Below are 18,007 nucleotides of genomic sequence, written 5' to 3' on the forward strand. Positions count from 1 at the left end.
AGTCCATGTCCATGAGTACTTTTTGCTTTTTGCTTAGTCCCTCTACCTCCTATCCTCCCCCCATAGTAGTCATCCTGCTCTATTCTATGAGTCTGTCTCTATTTTGCTTGTTAGTTCAGTTTGTTCATTAGATTCTACATAGGAGTGAAATCATATGGTATTTGTCTTTCTCTGATTGGCTTATTTCACGTAGCATAATGTTCTCCAGGTCCATCCATACTGTCACAAAGGGTAAATTTTTCTTCTATTTTGTGGCCAAGTGGTATTTTATTGCGTAACTGTCCTATAGTTGTTTTGTCCACTCATCTACTGACGGACACTTGTGCTGCTTCCATATCTTGGCGATTGTAAATAATGCTGCAGTGAACATAAGGGTGCTTCTATTCTTTCGAATTAGTGTTTTGGGTTCCTTTAGATATATTCCCAGAGGTAGGATTGCTAGGTCAAAAGGCAGATCCATTTTTAATTTTCTGAGGTATCTCCACACTGTTTTCCTTAGTGGCTGCACCAATCTGCCTTCCCACCAACAGTGAAAAAGTATCCCCCTTTCTCCACATCTTCGCCAGCACTTGTTGTTTGTTGATTTATTGATGATAGCCATTCTGACTAGTATGAGGTGATATTTCATTGTGGCTTTAATTTTCATTTATCTGGTGATTAGTGACATTGAGCATCTTTTCATATGTCTATTGGCCACCTGAGGAATATACTCTTTTCAATTCTGAGAGATTTTTCTCATCTTTATTCATTTAGGTCTTAGGCATAAAACCCAGAAATCCTTAGCAAGCACTGTGGGTTACATTTCATGAATCTCTTGCCTTTCTGTGCCATCTGGCAGATCTACTTCCCTTCCACCTCAGCTTCTGCCCAGCATCTGGCCTTTCCAAGGGCCTTGTCCTGGTCAGCGTGCTTAGGCATGGCCAGGGCCCTACCTACACTGTTTGACATTAAACATCTGAATGAAGATTTGAAAGATGCAGCCTCACTATAGTATTATTAATCTGCATGATGACAAACTCCATGGTTTTTTGGAATATTTTAAAACAGCTATCAACTATTTTTCCCTTCATTTTAAAAAGTGCATCTTTGATATCATATAATCAAATTTGAGACTTTAGTTTTGACAGAATATAGGAGTTCATGATTCAACTTTTTCTTCTTCAAAATTATGTTGTGTGGAATTTTATCCTGAACCTTTAGTCTACTTCTCTTCATTTACTTCCTTTTTACTTCTAAAACTGAAAGCTTATGTTAACTCATTATGTAAACTGTTAAGACCATTAAGAGTCCCATAACAAGTATTTGGGCAATGAGAAGAGAATGGACTTTCAGAGCTGGAAGGGAGGTCAAGGTTAATTGTGTTTCAAACCCTCATTTCACAGATGCCAGAGGATTAAGCAATCATCCAACATCGGATACCTGGAAAGAGGCAGGTCTGCAGTCCTAGCATTCTATGTTTTTTCTACCAAGCCTAACCCCCCCCTAAACTATTATTTTATTGGGGGCAATCAAGAAATATAATAGCTCCAGGGGAGAATGTATCATAACAAATGGGAGGGGATTTTAATGTGCTTTTTTTTAGGATTTGTAATGTGCCAGGCACTGTATATAACTTGTTTCATTTGGTCCCCATGGACGTTTTATTGTATTTCCATTTTATAAGTGGGAATCTGAAACTCACAGGAGTTAGGTAAAGCCAGTAAGTACCTGGCTGGGACTTGACCCTGAGTCTTTCTGCCTCCAAAGTCTTGGCTCTAGAACTCAGCCTCCTGCTCTCTTTTAAAGCAGGCTTACATGCATCCAAATAACAGTAAAAACACCTAATTATACTTTTTAAAATACTTGAGCATTTGTTATTTTTATAGAGAGAACTAACAGTTTTTCAGTCTCATATCTGCATAACAATCAGTTTTGGTGTTTGGAGGTATCCTGTCAACTTTCGTGAGCGTTGTGTGGAAAAGCGTCCACATCTGGCGCTAGAAAATCTGGTGGGTTCACACGCTGGCGCCATCACCATCGCCCTGTATGTATGTAGAGATATAAATGCATATCAGGCACCAGTGGTGAGATGATATTCTCTCCGCCAGAAATTCCTCTTACCTCCTCCTCTGGGTCAGACACTCCACTGGCCGTCAGCAAGGACCTTGCAGTGTAGATTTCTCTCTGCCATGGGGGTTAAGACCACTGGTTCTGGAGTCACATGGTTAGTTCTAATTCTGGCTCTTTCATTTAGAAACAGTGGGATCTTGAATTATATATTTGATCTCTTTGTACCTTAGTTTTCTCATCTGTGAAATAGGGTTAAATACCAACCTCACAGGAATGTTGTGAGTGTTAAATGAGAATACGCTTATGGAGAGTGGCCTTCAGTAGGCACTCGGTAAAGGTTAACACAATATATACAGTGAAGTATTAAGCAAATGTGAGAAAGTTTTACATATTTATTATGTTACAGTCAAGTAAACTAAACATTATTATAATACGCAGAAAATGTCTGTTACACTTCTTGTTCTAACCCATTATTCCTTTTGATCTATCAGAGGCCAGCAGAAATAGTAGATGAGGAAGAAGATGGAGAGAAAGAAAGCAAGGATGCAGAGAAGAAAGAAGAGTTTTCAGGAGGGAATGGTGAAGTTGAAGAAGAAGGAGGTGGGGAGGCTACCGCTGCCCCTGAGCAGGCTGAGGAGATGCCGGGGCCCCGGGATGAACAGGGAGGTCCCGTGCGTGTCAGTGGAGGCACCGATGAAGAAAATGGTGAGGAACTGGATCAGGTCAATAACGAGCTTCAAGAGGCAGTGGAGGAGGAAATAAAGTCTCAAGGAGCGCCTGACAATGAACAAGAGGAGGTATTTCTGTTGCCTTTGCTCACTTGTGTGCATGCATGAATGTATGTGTGTGCACACTTAGGGAGTTATTCAAGCACTTAGGACTTACACTGAAACCACTTGTTGAGTAGGGGACGGTCAGTACTATTTACTTGACTATATGATTTTAGTAAGTTAAGAAGTACTCTCAACCACCAATCTGACAGTTCATATGTCCATCCTTCTTGTCATCCATCCATTCATCTATCCACTCATCCATCTGTCCAACCACCCATCCATTCCATCCATTTCCTACCTTATTCTACCAAAAATTTACAGAGCCTCCTAAGAACATATACAACAAAGGAGAGGCATACAAATAAGAAGTACAATTGAGTTAAGAGCAGGGAAGTTATAAACCAGCAATGACTATCAAGACCAGTGAGACACAGATATGATTTAAAGAACACTGTCTCTGTTATGGGTGACTTCTTTGCTCTCTAGGAATATTATACTTTAGTTTGTTTAGTCCTCTTTAAATGGGTTAATTGAATTAAGTGCACAATATTCCAAGCACTTAATAATATACAGTACTATTCATTACACAGCAAGGGGAAGAAATACATGTCGAAGACTCCTGCCCAGCCTGATTCCCCACCACGGCCCTAGAGCAGGATATTCTCAAGTCCTGACATTCCTCCATAGGACTGACAGAGTTTGAGATGATGGGTTAAGTTAGATGCCAATGATGAACAGGCTAAAGTTGAGTCTTTCAGTATAAGAGGCCTGTGTACCCCACAGCATTCTCACAATCTGCTTGTGCCCTTCCTTCCAGTCTATCCAGCAGCTCAGGGTCTTCCTCCCTCATGTGGGCCTTGGTCTATTCATCCCCAACAACCCAGTATGATGAATAGGGTCTTCTTGATTGTTTTTTAGTGATTCATCTGTTTTATCTTTCTTAGGGAGACCAAGTTTAGTAATGGTAAAATGCAAAATGATTTTGTGGCCAGATTTGAGAAACCAATACCAAGTTATCTATAATCCACTGTATGGTTTACACAAAAATACTCTTAACATCTAAATCAAAACACTCAATGTGTCTCACCTTTTCTCAGCATGAGGTAATCACAGTCCAATTCTGTAAGAAATTTCCCATATACACTTCTACATGGTTATTAAAATTTAGCTAATTCTGAAGTTTGTAGCTAAATTAAAAAAAGAATTCAGCCAATTACATGATTTCCTTATCTCCATAAGGAAACAAAATTAATTTCCCAAGGAAGTCAAAAGAAAAAATGTTTCTCGAGGGAAGCAGAATCTCTTGTGTGGGGATGCATATAGGAAGCACACTATGCAGCGAGTCTTCCGTGTCATGAAGCTCTTTGCTATGATAGCAGACTTTGAGGAATGTTAACAGCATAAAATCAAAGTATAAATTCTTTGGGACTAGACAGTAAAATCCAAGTATGCATCTTTTTCCAGTGGTTTAGCTTCATTTAATGTTATAACCCAAATGGTTTTTTATAGAAGTAAATAGATTGCATGCCCTTCCATTCCATAAATTTAACTTCTAAAAACAGGCCTTTCGTAGGAATTGGGTAGCAGTCAAGATCAAGGTTATATAATTTGAAGTACAGGTGTTAATGGTATATATTGAGGGCAAATCTAAATTCTTGGGAACCAAATGAACAAGTGCCTGATACGTGACTAATTAGTGATTTAAGGACTATACAAATGCTTAGGACAGAGCAGTTACCCCCAAGGGATTCAATCTTATTTGACTCATCTCTCTTATAATGATACTGTATTTGCTTTCATCCTATTTATGTTAGTATAGGTGCACTTTAGCACACCAATTATATGAAAAGCCAGATTTACATGAATTATTAATTATACATTAATAATTAACTTTTTCAAAAGGATTCTTTACTTGTAAAATGACTAAAAATTTAGTGTACCATGTAACATTTTATTCCATGGGACAGTTCTTAGGGACAGTGTGACATGATTACAGGAAAATATCAGGAAACACACGACAAATACACAATAACCATTTACTGAGCCTGCCATTTACTGAGCCTGTGCTGTGTTCAAGATGCTACTTGAGACACTTCAGAAGGGAACAACGTGAAGAGAGAGTTCCAGTAATCTTTCTACGTTAGAGCATCAAGCACAGCCTGCAGGGAAGAGGCCTGGAGCTCACCCTGTTCTCCCCACGCTGGTGGCACTGTGGGGGCTGTGGGGCCTCCAGGACTCCATGGAGCAGAGCTTGGGAGTCACCTAATTCTAACCTCACCCCCTTGGTCTTCAGTCTAGCGGGGAAAGACAAATTATAAATGGGACGACGTCATTAGTACACAGGAGGCGTGCAAGTGGCAGGGACAAAGGCCGCTGCTGCAGAAACGCTGCCTCTGTGTTTTCATATCCGGTTCTGCGAGCTTATCTGCTCCATGCTGCCTGCTGCTCGGTGCCGCAGTCACAATTGGAGAACGCTAGTAGAAAACTAACAGAAGAACAGCTAGCATGGGACTGGATTCATGTGCCATGAGGGTAGAATTGCTACATTTTTCTTTTCCATTTTCTCTGAAAATGCTAAAATGAAAAGTATAAATATGCTGTTGAAAAGAAAGGCTCAAAGGAAAATAAAGAAACACATCAAGAGAAAGCAAAAGCCCGGCGCACAGGAAATAAGTCTGTGTCCTTAGAGCACAGAGTGGATTCTGGCTCCAGAAAGGGCTTCTGCGCAGTGGTGTGGAGACTGGCCCGTCCGCTGGGTGATGATTCACTTAAAAACACAGCAACCCAATTTCTGTTCCTGATTGAGTATTTGTATGGTTAAATGGAATCCTGAGCAATTTTTCCCTTATTACCTTTGCAACTAAAGAGCTAAATGTCTTTGTTTTGATCTGTTTCCCTCCAGGCTGACTCAGACCCTCAAAGACCACCAAGGCCAGAAGTAAAGGTCACTGGTCCTCAGGAAAACGATGACAACGAGCAAAGCAAGGACTATGCTGTCGTAGCATAGATGACTTTTAAAAAGAGAGTATGTGGATTATAAGAAAAATGAAGGCTTATAATACTTGAATAATACATATAGTTATGGCTAAACATAACATAACAATGTGGTTGAAAACTACTTACTGGATTTGAAAATTAGAGACCTAATGGAAAGACTAGATAACTTTGAATAGCTACTAAAGGAGAGTGACTTCTTACGGGACGTGTTCTTAAAAGTCACTTAGTAAAAGAAGAGAAGAGAGGTGGAGGAGAATTTGGCTGGGAGGCAGTTGGGCACTTGTTTCTGTAAAGGGTGAAGAAATGGGATTACTCCTGTTGCCTAGTTTCTTACATAGTTAGAAGTGAAGCTGTTAGATGGCAGCAAATGCTAAAGCGCGTACTAAGAAGGCATAGTTTTAAATGATAATAGGAAAGCATGTATTATTTTTTAAGCAATAACTCTTGAATAAACAAATTATAATTTAGTTTCAGAGATAATTTGAAGATGGCAGTAGATTGAAATGTTTCCATGACTTGTTGACTTTCTGTTCTTTCTTCCTCCTTAGCCAAAACCCACCTAAAAAAAATTAAAAAGAATGTGAGGTATTCATTTTGGAAGGAGGAAGTATTCACGTAATGTATTAGTGATTAATATTGTCATGTTCCTCCCTTAAGTGCTTCGGGTTTTATTCCTTGTGGCTTTCAGGATGGAATTACAAGGAAACATCCACTTATATTACTGAGCTGGCTGGATGGTGTGCAAATTCCTAGTATCCTATGGATTTTCACTGACCCAATCTACCTTTACCAATAATATACCTCTCTACTTCCTCATGTTAGGAAACTCAATATTGGCTGTTCCAAAGAGTGAATTTTGCAAAAGGAAAATGTAGGCTTATGATGAGTTTCTCATGCTCAATTTCACTTGCTTTTTACCTTATTTCTGTTAGGAGACTGTCTTGTTACATTTTGTCCCTAAGGATATCAGCAAACACTTATTTTCAAGCCAGGTATATTTAGACTTTCTAGCAGATTCCTTTCTACATAATTAGAAATTATCTGACAGAAATTGCTGAAAAAAGTTTAAAATTGGTATAATGAAACCAGTTCCAAATTACTAGTTTGTGGGATTAGTAACTCACAATTGCCTTGTTAGATATATATGGGAAAAAAACATATAAATAATATTTTTGTTATGTAGAAATTATAAATTTGAAATATAAGCTGCTAGTGTTTTCATAGAATTCATTATTAATCATAAGTTTAAAATATTATTTCCCTTCCAGGTTTTATAACCAACCATTTAGAATCAGAGTAGTTGTACAAAATACTTAATAATGCTATAGAAAATGAATATATTTTTCCTAGCAGCTACTTTAATATTTTCCACAAATAGGAAGTATAAGCAGAGACTATAATGTAACAGTATTAGAAAGAGATAATGATATGAGTATATTAATCTGGGAGGTTGAATTATAAATGAGGCACTATATTTCTAGCTTGAAATCTAGATTGTGCTGTCTACTAGTATGCTTATCGTCAAATGGGACAAGAAAATCACCTTAGACTACAGGTGACAATCTTGTGTTGCTAGGGAAATAGACTACCTGGTTTTTCAATGTTAAATTCCCATACTGGGCCCAGGTTAATGATTTTAAATCATCTCTAAAAATAAGGGATTAAATATAAGAAATTATATAACTATCAAGGCAATTTTTCTCTTTTCTTTCTTTAATGAAATTTTCTCTGTTTTCCTTTCAATAAAGATATTCTGTGTCTCATTTTTCTCCTTTTCTTCATCATCCTATAAAGCTTAGGTTTTCAGGAGCTTTTTAACATCATATTAAAGGAAAACTATGTTGTTTTACATTAGAAACAAAGTTTTGTATTTTTTTTTGCAAAGTTTTGTATTTTAAATATATTTCAAGAAGGTGATAGGCCACAACTATGATCTAACTTGAGGGGATGTGAACAACAACTAATCACTTAAAAAAAAAAAAGAATAAAATACGTTATCTAACCAATGAAAACTATGGGCATCATTTGGGAGGTGACTTTAACATAAATAATGAAAGTTAATTCACCTTACAGATGTGGGCGTTTCCTCCGTGGGAATGGCAGCTGCCGTGGCAGAGTGGCTCCGCACGGAGGCCCCCGGGCGGGTCGGAGACCACTGTGTGTGGGGCAGGGGAGGTCTCTGTTAGGCTTTGGTTGGGGGTAGTGTTTTACAAAGCGAGGGTGCTGTGAAAACTCATGTAGCTTTTGTGTGATAACCAGTAGAATGCTATAAGATGTTAGCTTTTATGATAGATTTCATAGTTTTAATTTTATGGAACTCTTATTAATCTTAATTGGTTTTGTGACATTTGTAAACAAGTGGTTTATCAGTTGAATTAAAACATCAAAGTTTTGCAGATCAAATGAAGGAGATTGTAACTAAAGTCATTTTCATGCTAAGCATGTGTTACCTGTTGTAGCATCTGGTAAGGTAACTATTGAGAGTTCATGGACTTCTAGCTATAAAACATGATACTATGATCATGAGATAACTTTTTACTCATTACTTTTTTCCATGGCCGTAAGATGACTATTTATTAAAACACTTTTTGGTTCTGTTTTTTTTGAGGGGAATATTAGAATGCCAGACTCATAGAAAGATTATGATATTCCGTGCATTGTATTCTATTCTGAGAGTTAATTCCTGCTGTTGTCTCTAAAGACAGGACTGGCCTGTACACGTGTGTGTGGCCCAGTGTCGGCCAGCGACCTGTGTAGGCTCACGGTTGTGAAGACATACTAGTATGAAATTATTCACACTAACTCTTCCAACGTATAGCTAATAAACCAACATCCTCAAAGATTTCACTAAATAACCTATCTTCTTCACAGAAGATGAAGTTAATTCAGCTGGGAAACATTTGCGTATTTAAAATTGTGGCTGCAGAACAAGAGGGCGTCTTTGTCTTGTTAACGGACTTTCCTACAGAATTAGCTCTATACTTTCTTTTTCTTTTTTTTCCTTTGCTCAGTACATAGCAGAAACAAAATTTCAGAAAGTAGAATAGATTGAGTGCTAAACAGAAAGCATCACATCTGAACTAGTGCCAATCGGAATAGAAATAGGCTATATAGACGTATACATAGACATAGCAAATTCTTATACAGGTGTACTCACACACTTTAAAATATTGAAAAGGCTCTTCATTGTTAATGGAATAAGGCTGTTTTGAGAGAAGCAATACATTAAAAACATGGAGAGGAAATGCTAAAAAATGATGGATATCATGGTGCTTTAAGACTTGGTTCCCAAAGACTCCAAGAGATTTAAATTTCTTCTCAAAATAAGAAAGCCAGCAGCATTTCAATGAAAGATTGATTTTAGAGAGGGGTGAATATATACAGATCTTACTTCCTGAAATAGTTACTGCATGTAGTCCTTCACTTCTTTGCCGCCAGTCCTAAGTACCATACACTTTAAGTGCAGGAAATTTCATACCAACACAGGCTCGGTCAGAAGGTTATTACTGCTTGTGAATGTGTGTGTGACTTACCTGAATGTGTAGAGGACTCTTTGCTGACAAGCAGCCAGATTCACTACAAACAGTATAAAACTAGTCAACTAATGTTGAAGTTCAGTGCAGCAGCTTTGTAGCTTCCTTGTGTGAATGCAATGTCCTAGACTGGACGCAGTTTTTAAAAAGGTTAGTCTGTCATTCCAATGTGATGAACACATAAAGTTCTGGTTAGTAAATATCATGTAAGAAAGCCTTACATAATATCATATCTTTTTCTTATTAAATATCATATAAGGCTTTTGCTTCTCAGAAAACGTCCTGGTGTGTAGAAGGGTCTGATTTTTGCTCTTACCACATTCAACTAGTATATTTCCTACCATGAAGTCTAAGTGACTTGGATGGAGAATGAAAGTGTGTCCCCACAAACTGATAAAGAAGAGAGATATTGTTTATGAAGAGGCATACCATCCTGTAGGATATGGGGAATTAGGAAAGAATTTTAAATTACCTGGATAACCATAAAGCATCTGTCAAATCAGGAGGTAACTAATGGGGCCAGCTCCATCAACTCAAGCCAAAACAATTTGGCTTAAATCCATGAATGGTACCAAATGAATTCTCTGTAGTTTCATCAGCCTAAACCACCTCGTATAACTGAGGGAGTTGTTGTCACCAAGGCAATGGCATCTGGAAAGATGGAATGACTGCAGTCAATTTCAGAAGGTGTTTGGAGAAAATCTGTGTTTTTGCTTCAATGTTTTCTTGTGCCTTAAATCTTTAGTATGTACAACGATAATGGGTGGTTGTCAATGTTATAAGTGCAAATTAGGTTGAGTTCATCCTTTTTATATGATTTATGTTTAGAACTTCTCTTTGTAAGAAAAATTATTTGTTTTGATCAAATTTTGAGCATTAGGCTTTTCTTTATCAGTGCTTACTCTAAATCGTAAAAGTTCACTGTATTTTATAAATAAATAGATCTGTGTTTTTATAATTAAAATGTGTCTGGATAATTTATTGTTTATGATTTTGTGATGCTAACAGTTCATGTATTAATTCTTTGCATGACATTTTCCAAACATAATGGAAACTATATATGAATGTTTAGTGGGCACAAACTTTAGGTATACTTTTAAAAAATAATTTTTTTTCTTCTATGAAATAGTATTGGAGAAACACAGGTGCATAAATTTTGTTATGATAAAGATATATTTAAAAGCAAAGAATAAATTATGTGCATTACACATTTTGTAGTGGTATAGCTATAGGAATAAATTCACAGTTTTACAAAAAGATTGACCAAAATTATGCTTCCATTTGTGGGATATGTACTACTTTCATTCTAAATGAATTCATTCTGAATTAAAGTATTTTGTTTGTTTTTTCTTCATGTTTGAGTAACAAAAGCCATTAAGCGCATACATTTTGCCTCCTCGATATGTAGTAACGAAGTAAGTGTGACCAGGGACCCTAACTGGAGAGGAGACCGCACTGCAGCTCTTGCGTAGCTGGCCCTTGCGTCTTTGTTACTCTGTGAGAGTTAGAAAGCAAACCTCCACAGCAAAGGAGGCACCTAGGTCGTCAATGTCAAGTCCCTTTAGACTACATGGCCAATCAACATTAGAACCCTTCCGCAATCAACAGTAATGGGAATTCCCCCAGGTATTGTAAAATGGCTAGCATGTGCTGGTTACAAAATTCTTGTTTATGAAAATAAACATACAGTTCTCCTGCAGGGTCCAAGTGTTTTTTCTCCCCCTAATGGGACCTTAGTCTATTAAAATCATTGCACAGGTCTCTCAAATGTCAATACAAACTCATCTTCCATTAAAGAGAAAAATGATGCAGGGGTGGCCTGCACTTCAAATGCATTGGTTAGTAATAACAAACGTGGTTTAAAAATGCAAACCAAAACCAAAACCAAATCCCGATAGCAATCTCCCCTCGGTTGCACTGTATTTGTTCTTTTTGGCTACAATACTCTCCCATCTTCATGAGCAATCTCAAACACAGCCGTGGTCTGAACAACTACCGGTGTGCTCTTGACTCCCAAATCTCCATCTCTGGGCCAGACAACGTCTCCCTGGGAGCTTCAGACCTGGTATACAACTAACTATCAGCTGGCTACCCCTCAGTTACCTCAAACTCAAATATTTTATTTTTTTGACAATACGTTTCTATTCTTACATTGCCTATCCGGGTTAATGCTGCATCTTAGTGCCCAACTAGAGACGTGGGCGTCATTGTACGTTACTGCCATTCTCTGTACGTCAACTCAGTCATTCAGTTTTGTGCCGTTTGCTTATCGAGTGCTTAGAAATGTGGGTTTGCTGGGTATTAATAGGTATTTTCCTGGTCCTGTTTATTGGCCATGAGGGCTCCTCTTTATTGATTTACATGCTTATCTCATATTTTTCTACTAGGTTTTGGGCTTTATGTTATTGCTTTGAAGGATTTCTTTATATATCCTTACAACCTCAGCTGGTTATGTGCTTTATAAATATCTTTGCTAGTTTATGGTTTGCCATGTTTGCTTTTCTAAATGTGATGTTAGCCTAGAGATGTTTTTCATATTAATATAGTCAAATATATTAATCTTTTGTAATAGTTTATGGGTTTTTTGTGGCTTACTTAAACATTTTGTCTGAACCTTGATATTAGTTATATTCTGTAATACTTTCTAATGTTTTTAAAGTTTAGCTTTTCACACTGAGGACTTTATCAGGCACGTGTTTTCTGTGTGCACTGGAGTTAGTTACCTAATTTTCTTCTTCATGTGGATACCAAAGTAGCTTAGCACCCTTTATTGAACCCGCTGTCTTTCCCCCGTGGATGTATAGTCAGAAAGACATCAAGCTCTCCTGTGTTTGAGGGAGATTCTTGGCTCAGGCTTGGAGGAGATTCCTATTATGGACTGAATTATGTTCCCCCAAATTTGTATGCTAAAGCACCAGCCTCCAACATAACTGTATTTGGAGACAGGGCCTTTATGGAGGCAAGTACGGTCAAATGAGGTCATACGGGTAGGACCCTAATTCTATTGGACTGGTGTCCTTACAAGAAGAGGAAGATATACTAGAGCTCATTATTTTTCTTTTTCAGAGTATTTATTTATTTATTTTTAGCCTCACCCAAGGACGTGCTTACTGAATTTTTTGTTTGTTTAAGAGAGAGATGGGAAGAGAGTGAGAGGGACACCAATGTGAGAGAGAAACATTGATTGCTTGCCTCTTGCATGCACCCTGACTGGAGACCTGGCCTGCAACCCAGGCATGTGCCCTGACCAGGAATCGAACCCACAACCTTTTGGTTTATAGGATGATGCTCCAACCCACTGAGCCACACTGGCCAGGGCAGAGCTCATTCTTGATCTGTGCACACACACAGGAAAGGCCTTGTGAGGACACAGTCAGATGGCATCCATCTGCAAGGCAGGAAGAGAGGACTCATCAGAAACCAGAAACCAAATCTGCCAGCATTTTGATTATGGACTTCCGCCTCCAGAACTGTGAGAAAATAAATATCTGTTTAAACCACTCAGTCTGTGATATTTTGTTATGGCAACCAGAGCAGACTAATCCAAATCCCTTCTCCTTGCTGAGTCCTAAATTATAAATAGGAGTTTATTTATTTATTATTTTCTTGGTAAGTGAATATACAAGAGAAGATACTAGTTTAGAAGTTTTTTTTTTCACAAATGCTCTTTGTTTTATATTCAAGATAACATTAAGTTTTTATCATACATTATTCATATTGGTTTCTTAGTCTTCTGCTAATGAGTTTCCACCCTCAGATGGGTATTAGATTACCGGCTGTAGTGGTGGAGACATGGGCCCAGAAGGGGCTGCCTGGGGTCCAGCTCTTCCCATGTAATCTGGACGCGGCTCCTTCACCTGCGTGGAGACTACTCCCTCATATCCAGGACGGCTGACAATAATGAGATACAATGGGGAACATGTCCCATCTCAAGTATGGAAAGGTGGGGTTCCTCTCTAATAAAGAAAACGGAAAATAGCAAGCATAAAAAAAGATCATTACAAAGTATGATATAAAAGGGCATTTCATACTCCATGTTTATTCCTTCCCTTTTTTGTCACTTTCAGATAAGATCTGGGGCTGGAATGGCCCAAGCCTGTGGATACCCAGCTCTCCCTGTGGCGGCCTATTAAGTCCTAGTGCTTGTAGATGCAGGAGGCGTTGTTCATGGAAAATGGCCTGTAGGAGAGGGCTCCCCCACAGATCCTCTGCCTGGCGGCCTTTCCTTTTTCTTCCACCAGGACCCCTGTGCCAAAACTTCACTGAATTTTAAATGATTGTAGCTGTATAGTAAGAAGGGATATCTGGTGGCGTGAAACTCTCTACTTCATTAAAAAATATTTAGGCTATTTACTGTTAAATAAAAATTGAGGTTAACTTGTCAGATTCTGTGAAAAAGCCTGTTGAGATTTTCATTAGAACACATAGGTCTTTATAATACTGAGATATCCTATGTATAAATTTGATAAATATATACATGGATATAAATATATCCATTTATCTGGGTCTTAAAGTCCTTCCAAAAACTTATATAATTTTTATTGTAAAGGTGTTGAACATCTTTTTAAAAAAATATCTTATTCATTTATTTTTAGAGAGAGGGGAAGGGAGGGACAAAGAGAGGGAGAGAAACGTTGATGTGTGAAAGATACTTTGACTGGTTGCCTCTTGCATGCCCCCTACTGGGGACCTGGCCTGCAACCAGGCATGTGCCCTGACTAGGAATTGAACCAGTGACCTTTCATTTTCAGGCCAGCACTTAATCCACTGAGCCGCATTAGCCAGGGCGGGTCTTGAACATCTTATGTTTACTTCCAGGTAGCTTATAGTTCTGTGGCTATTGTGAATGGAATAATTTTTTAAATTGTATTTTTTAAATTATTGATATCTAAGGATGTCATGATCTCTATAAATTGATTTTCTATTTAGCACCTTGCTGAACTGTTATTAGAAGTGGTTTATAAGTTTCTCTAGGATTTTTATGAAGACTATAATAATTATCTGCAACAATAACATTTTTCTGTTCCATTCTTAAAATCATTTTTTTCTTATCTCATTGAACTAGCTAGAACAAATTGAATGGAAGCAATAGCACGTATTTTTGTCTTCTTCGAGCATTAAGAGAATGCTTCCAGTATTTAACATTAAATGTAATGTTTGCTTATATTTTTGGTACATTATATGATGTTAAATTTTCCTTTTATTACTAGTTTTCTAAGAGTTGTTTTTATTTGAAAATTCTGAAAGGATGAAAGACTCTGAATCCATTAAGGTTTTCATTATTTTTTCTTTGGTTTTTTAAATGTTATGAATTACATAATTTTTCCCCCAATGTTAAACCATTCTGACGTTCTTCGATAACTATGCTTATAGGCTCCCAGAAATACCATGGACCCCTTGGTATCCACCTTAGCTTCTTGGTGGGAAAAAAATCTACACAAAATAACAATCCACTCTTGCAACATTCACATTTATACAACCCAGTAGCATGAGACTCCACAGAGGATGTACATAGAAGAACCTGAAACCTCTAGGGCAGTGGTAAAGAAACCGTCGAACCTCTCCAGAGACACCTCTACACCTGGCAGTATAATTGTCTCAGGCACAATAATCCACAAAGAGCTCACAAAAACTGTGCAAGCCACCCAGGGAAAGGACCCTCATGAGGTCAAGTCAGCAGACACAAGTGGGGAAATAGACACCCAAGGAAGTAGAAATAATAACTTTTAAAGTCTTCCAGGCCTGTAATTAAATATTAAAATTTAAACGTTCAAAATTATTAAAATTATAAAATGGAGAGAATACAATAAAAGAGAAAGACCTTGAAATAGACAAAAGAATAAATTTGAAAAAGCAAGTAGAGTTTCTAAAAATGAACGCTGGTCATTTTTTTCCAAGATTTATGGAGATACAATTGACAAATGAAAATTATGTGTACTTAAGGTGTGCAATATGATGATTATATATAAAATAAATAAATATGTGTATATATGTGTATATAAATGATCACCAGAATCAAGCTAATTAACACTTCTGCAAAGGAGAAAATAATAGTAGCTACTTGGTTGACCTGGAGGATTTAAAGAGAGAACGCAATTACAGCGCTCAGCACAAGAGCAGGCACAGCACAGCTGTTAGATATTACGGTTATTAGCTTTCTGACTCAGTTTTTGGCATCTTCTTTCAAAACACCTGCCAACTTTCCCTGGCTTCTAACTGCTTCTTTAACTATCCACCTTTGAGCCAGAATTGATTCTTTATTTGTGCTTTTCCATTATTGACAAAATACTCCCCAAAGCTGCATTTGTCTATACGTATATTACCTTGGAGTGGCTAGGTTCACAGCCTTTGTCCATTACTAAAGCTGCTGACTAGTTTTCAGGATGGGTCATGTAAGGAGAGGAAGACAGTGTTGATGGTGTTGGTGTTGATGGTGATGACTGTGTACGAGTGTGTGTGCGTGTGCGAGGGGGATGGTTCCAGCTCTATTGCTTGACGTTCTGTCGTCTTGGCATTAATTTTTGGTAAGCTCTACAATATTGAACACACAGTCTGTTTACAGGTGAAATTCAGGGGTTTTGTCTTTGTATTTACCTTGGAGCTTTAATTGCTGTTGATCCTAGCCCAAGTGGCATAGCCACAGAATCACAATAAGTAAATGTATATTGGAAAGTTTCTATTATGCAATATGGTTATTTTTCAAGTAGTCAGCATCAGGCTTTCTATGAAATCTAGTGGGTAACCAGATACCTGTTTGGAGATCACATTAATGTGAAGCTTTAAAAATACCATCTTTTCATTAACAAAATATTTTTTGAGCTTCCTGCAATGCGCAGCATTCTCCCTCCCTCCAGGCTCTGCCGCCCTGCCTCTGCTCCTCTGCCCGAAAGTGGCTCCGCACAGTGATGGAGTCACCAGAGAGCCCTCTGCTTTCACGTCCTCCTTTGCATCTCTGAAAGGCGATCTCCAGCTAGAAAATAAAATTGAAGATGGTGATTTGGGCTATTGAGACAAGGAAATGCAACTTTGCCCTTCATTTCTAGGAGTGAAATTTTTAAGTCCACTGAGATTATTTCAACATCCATGTTCATTATATTCATTTTTCTGAAAAAAATTTCCTAGGAAGAGTATCTGGTTACTTGCCACGGAAATTGCTTTCTTCTCTTTGGCTGCAGACCATCATCCTCAAACTAATTTCCTGTTTAGTGTTCAATATTTGAAAGCAGGAAATTGTCACATAAATAGGAAGCTTGAGATGATGGTGGAAACACATTCAGAAGTTTGGTTGCTCAGGAAATCATTTTTGCCTACTTTATTAAGAACCTAAACCTTACTTAGCATTTCTCCTCTCATTCTTATTCTCATCAATAGCCATTATCAAAAGAACTTTATTAACTATTGAGCTCTTCTTGGCACTATGAGGAAGTGATTGGGCTCCTGTCCACTGGCGGCTTGTAACAACAACAACTGCAAAAACACAAATTAAAGTATTAACTTGATACTTAGCTATCGATGAACACTCTCCTAAGCACCTTAGTGGTTTTTTAAAAAATTTAATTTTCATAGCAGCCATATAAGGAAGGTACTATTATTCCATTTTATTGAATTACATGAGATGTGAAGTAATAATTTGCTCAAAATCCCACAACTGGGACATCGAAGAGTCTGGTTTCACTCCTTCCCAGCTTACATTATCAATGTTCTACTACCTTCATGATCTAACCCCAGAAAGTGGAAAATATAAGAGTGTGCACCTCTAGACCAAGAATAGTAGTGTGGATTTATTATTGCACACTAGAGTAAAGCACAGTTTGCAGGGTGGGGGTGGGAAGGAAATTTGGGGGATTGCATCTTGAGTAGCACTTCTCTCTACAAAAATGTGAGCTCCCACAGAGGAGACTGTCCACTTGCAACTTGAGTGAAGGGACAGGGTGAGGCAGATGGGCAAGCGGCTGCAGTTCTGTTTTAGAAAAGGAACAGTTTGATGGGCCACATGGAGAGGTGGAGTAGTGAGTGAGGTTGGGGGCTCAGCCAGCTGGTCTGCAGGAAGCAAGGTCAGCGCCTCGCACAGACCCAGCTCCTTGGAAGGGGCTTGCTCAGCCCGCCCGGCCACTTCCGCTCCGCAGCAAGGAGAAGCTGGATGTGAAGCCAGCCTGACCATGACAGGGCCACAGCCTTTTTCATGTCACCAGAGGCAGGTGAGTTTTAATCAACCATCACACTTGTTTAAGCTTTTTATGCTAATGTTGGAGCAACATGATCTAGTGACGCAAATGCCAGCGTAGGAAGTCAATAAAGTCAGCTTCTATTCTTGGTCTCTTCTGGGATAAGTCACTGGCTGAAAGTAGCAGTCATTCTGAGCAGCTGAAAATAACTAACAAGACATTTTAATGAGTTAATAAATCTTTCTCACTGAACTACATGGGAAGACATGAAACGTTACACTCTAGCTACTCACCAGCCTTAATTAACTTGATGTTGAAAAGGTCACTGCCCTGTCTGGCAGGTTCCAAATCACTTCAGACCTGTCAGCAGGGCGGACTGCAGGACTGACAGAAAATGTGTACGCAGGCCAGTGGGGGCCTGATACCTTCCACTGGAGACTTAAATGGGTGTGTGTTAAATGAGCTATACCCCAGCTACTAACAACTGTCA

The 18,007-nt window shown here is 38.3% G+C and overlaps 1 protein-coding gene across 4 annotated transcripts in view; it reads left to right on the forward strand.

Annotated features, from left to right (window-relative positions):
* The window catches only part of DCDC2 (doublecortin domain containing 2), a 165,218-nt gene extending 157,469 nt beyond the window's left edge, over positions 1–7,749 (forward strand). For all 4 annotated transcript variants that reach the window (XM_053920221.2, XM_053920219.2, XM_071220965.1 and 1 more), the window contains 2 exons: positions 2,541–2,846; positions 5,725–7,749. In XM_053920221.2, the coding sequence (XP_053776196.1) occupies positions 2,541–2,846; positions 5,725–5,829 (411 nt within the window). In that variant the 3' untranslated portion in view covers positions 5,830–7,749. The remainder of the gene's footprint in view (positions 1–2,540; positions 2,847–5,724) is intronic.
* Positions 7,750–18,007: the final 10,258 nt, after the last annotated feature.

Source organism: Desmodus rotundus, chromosome 3, assembly GCF_022682495.2.
Source record: "Desmodus rotundus isolate HL8 chromosome 3, HLdesRot8A.1, whole genome shotgun sequence".
Taxonomy (NCBI): Eukaryota; Metazoa; Chordata; class Mammalia; order Chiroptera; family Phyllostomidae; genus Desmodus; species Desmodus rotundus.